General features: G+C 35.7%; 1 protein-coding gene across 1 annotated transcript in view; it reads left to right on the top strand.

Moving 5' to 3' along the window:
• The window catches only part of IFT80 (intraflagellar transport 80), a 29,895-nt gene that overhangs the window by 8,174 nt on the left and 19,444 nt on the right, over positions 1-2,277 (top strand). Inside the window, exons 5-7 of the mRNA XM_029962322.1 lie at positions 757-866; positions 1,164-1,253; positions 2,203-2,274. Coding sequence (XP_029818182.1) covers positions 757-866; positions 1,164-1,253; positions 2,203-2,274 — 272 coding nt within the window. The remainder of the gene's footprint in view (positions 1-756; positions 867-1,163; positions 1,254-2,202; positions 2,275-2,277) is intronic.

Below are 2,277 nucleotides of genomic sequence, written 5' to 3'. Positions count from 1 at the left end.
TCCGGATGTTCCTCCTTCAAATCCCAACTTTTCTGCCTTTCTCCCTTCTCTTCTCCCCAAATATCCCTTCCTGCAGCTGTTTATCACCAACACAACTGCCTGCAGTGTGTCTGTTCCACTGAATTTTCCTTCCCAGAGTGTTGGCAGTGTTTTCCCAACCAAGTTCTTGTTAAGTGCAGAAGGAAATGAGTTAACTCAGCTCCTGCTGTTAAGCCCTGGAAATTGTGGTTAAGTAGTCAGCCATCATAAAAAAGGGAAACATTTGGTTTAAATAGAAAAGTTCTTCTGATTGTTAAATCAGCATTAAAGCAGGACAAAAAAAAATGAGTTTATTTAGAATTCCTGTTACAGCTGGTGACAGAATTTATGTCATTTGCAACAGGAGGAAAAGAACCAGGGCCAGATTTACTTAATATATGTTGTGTGTTTCTGTGAGTTGTCTCCTGTAAGGGTTGACAGTTAAACAAATCTTACATAATCCTGTGGTTCTAAGCAATATAAATGCCTTTCTAAAGGAAAATACATGAAATACAGAAATATTCAGGAGCAACAGCAGCAGGTCTCAGTTTCGAGTTTGAATATTTGGAAGCTATGGTATTTTATGCATATAAATATGTGTATAAATAAATAGAAATACACGTGGACATAATACAGTATTTTTATTTTTATATATATTTATATATACACACACACACATATGTAATACGGCATTAAAAGGACAGGAAGAGTCACCAGGAATGTTTTCCATGCCCACAGGAAGCCCCGTGTACTCCGTGGCCTGGGGACCTGACTCTGAAAAAGTTCTTTACACGTCAGGGAAGCAGCTGATTATTAAACCTCTTCAGCCAAATGCTAAAGTTTTGCAGGTATTATCAATAAGGTGACTAATTAATGTGATTTATTTCCATAAATAAGGGTACAGATGCCTTTCCCTTTTAATTTTTTATGAAAAGCAGCTGTTTTAATTTGCACTTAAAACATCTTTTTAGTGCAGATTTTCCTGCTTTGATTCTGCCTTGTTCAGGCTTTATGTAATTTATTTTTCTGCTGAATCACAGAATCGTTGAGATTGGATAAAACCTCCAAGATCATGAAGGTCAATGAATGATGAATATTAAATAAAGAAGTCAGGCTGTGCTTAATTTATTTTGTTTCCATTTCAGTGGAAAGCCCATGATGGACTGATTTTAAAAACTGACTGGAATTCAGTTAATGATCTGATTCTTTCTGCAGGTGAAGATTGTAAATATAAGGTGAGTTCTGGTTAACTCTGTAACTAAATGACCAGGGAAGTTATTAGACTGAATTTTTAAAATTTTAGTAGTGCCTGGAAGCTCCAAATTAAATGGGAAGTCTCCTATTTATAAATACATCTCATTCTGTGTATTATCATTGAATCAACATATTTATTTTTAAATGAAGCAGAATTAAATGGGTAAAATGCAAGTGAAACAAACTCTGAAAGGAAAATGTGTAGAAAAATAGAAGTGGTTGCTTGAAATATGATATATATACTGGAAAAGGTAATGACATCTGAAATTAGAGGACATAAAGCTGCTGTTTTCTATTACAGGAACATTAGTGAACCCCTTGGTAATTTTTTTGATTGGTATCTTCTGTATCCAAAATAAAAAGCACATATTGTATCTCTTCCCTTAAGTAGGAACTTCATTTTAAGTGTATCATGTGTTGGTTCTGTCAGCAAAGTGATAAAACACACAAGTGAAGACCAAGAAACCCCACAATTAAACAAGAAACCAAACCAAACAAATTAAAAAAAATATATTTAAAAAAATAAACCCCATGTATATTGAAGTGTTAAAATCAAATGATTTTGTGGATTGATTCCTGGTATTCTGCTGACTTAAAAAAAAAAATAACCCGGCTTGGAAATGTTCAGAGGGGCCTCATAATCTTGGGAAATTTCCTCATAATCTTGGGAAATGTATGCAGATGGGATAAACTTTGTGGTTATTTTACAGGGAATATTTTATACAGGATAATGGAACATTTGCCATGGCAGCAAAGCAAACCAATATTGATTAGGAACAACCTTTAATGTAAAGTGAATTTTTCTAATTCCACTGCCATAACTTGCTGAATTATTCCTGCCCCTCCTGTGAGGGTGAGGGGAAAATGGACTAACTAAAAATGCCCCCAAACTGTGGTGGTTGAGGTGGATATTTGAACTTTTTTGGGCAGGTCTGGGACAGCTACGGGCGGCTCCTGTACAGCTCCCAGCTCCAGGAATATCCCATCACATCCATCGCCTGGGCC

This window comes from Manacus vitellinus, unplaced genomic scaffold (genome assembly GCF_001715985.3).
Source record: "Manacus vitellinus isolate BGI_N305 unplaced genomic scaffold, ASM171598v3 scaffold_45_pilon, whole genome shotgun sequence".
NCBI classification, from domain to species: Eukaryota; Metazoa; Chordata; class Aves; order Passeriformes; family Pipridae; genus Manacus; species Manacus vitellinus.
The sequence above is the reverse complement of the archived record's forward strand: the minus strand, read 5'-3'. Positions and strand labels throughout refer to the sequence as shown.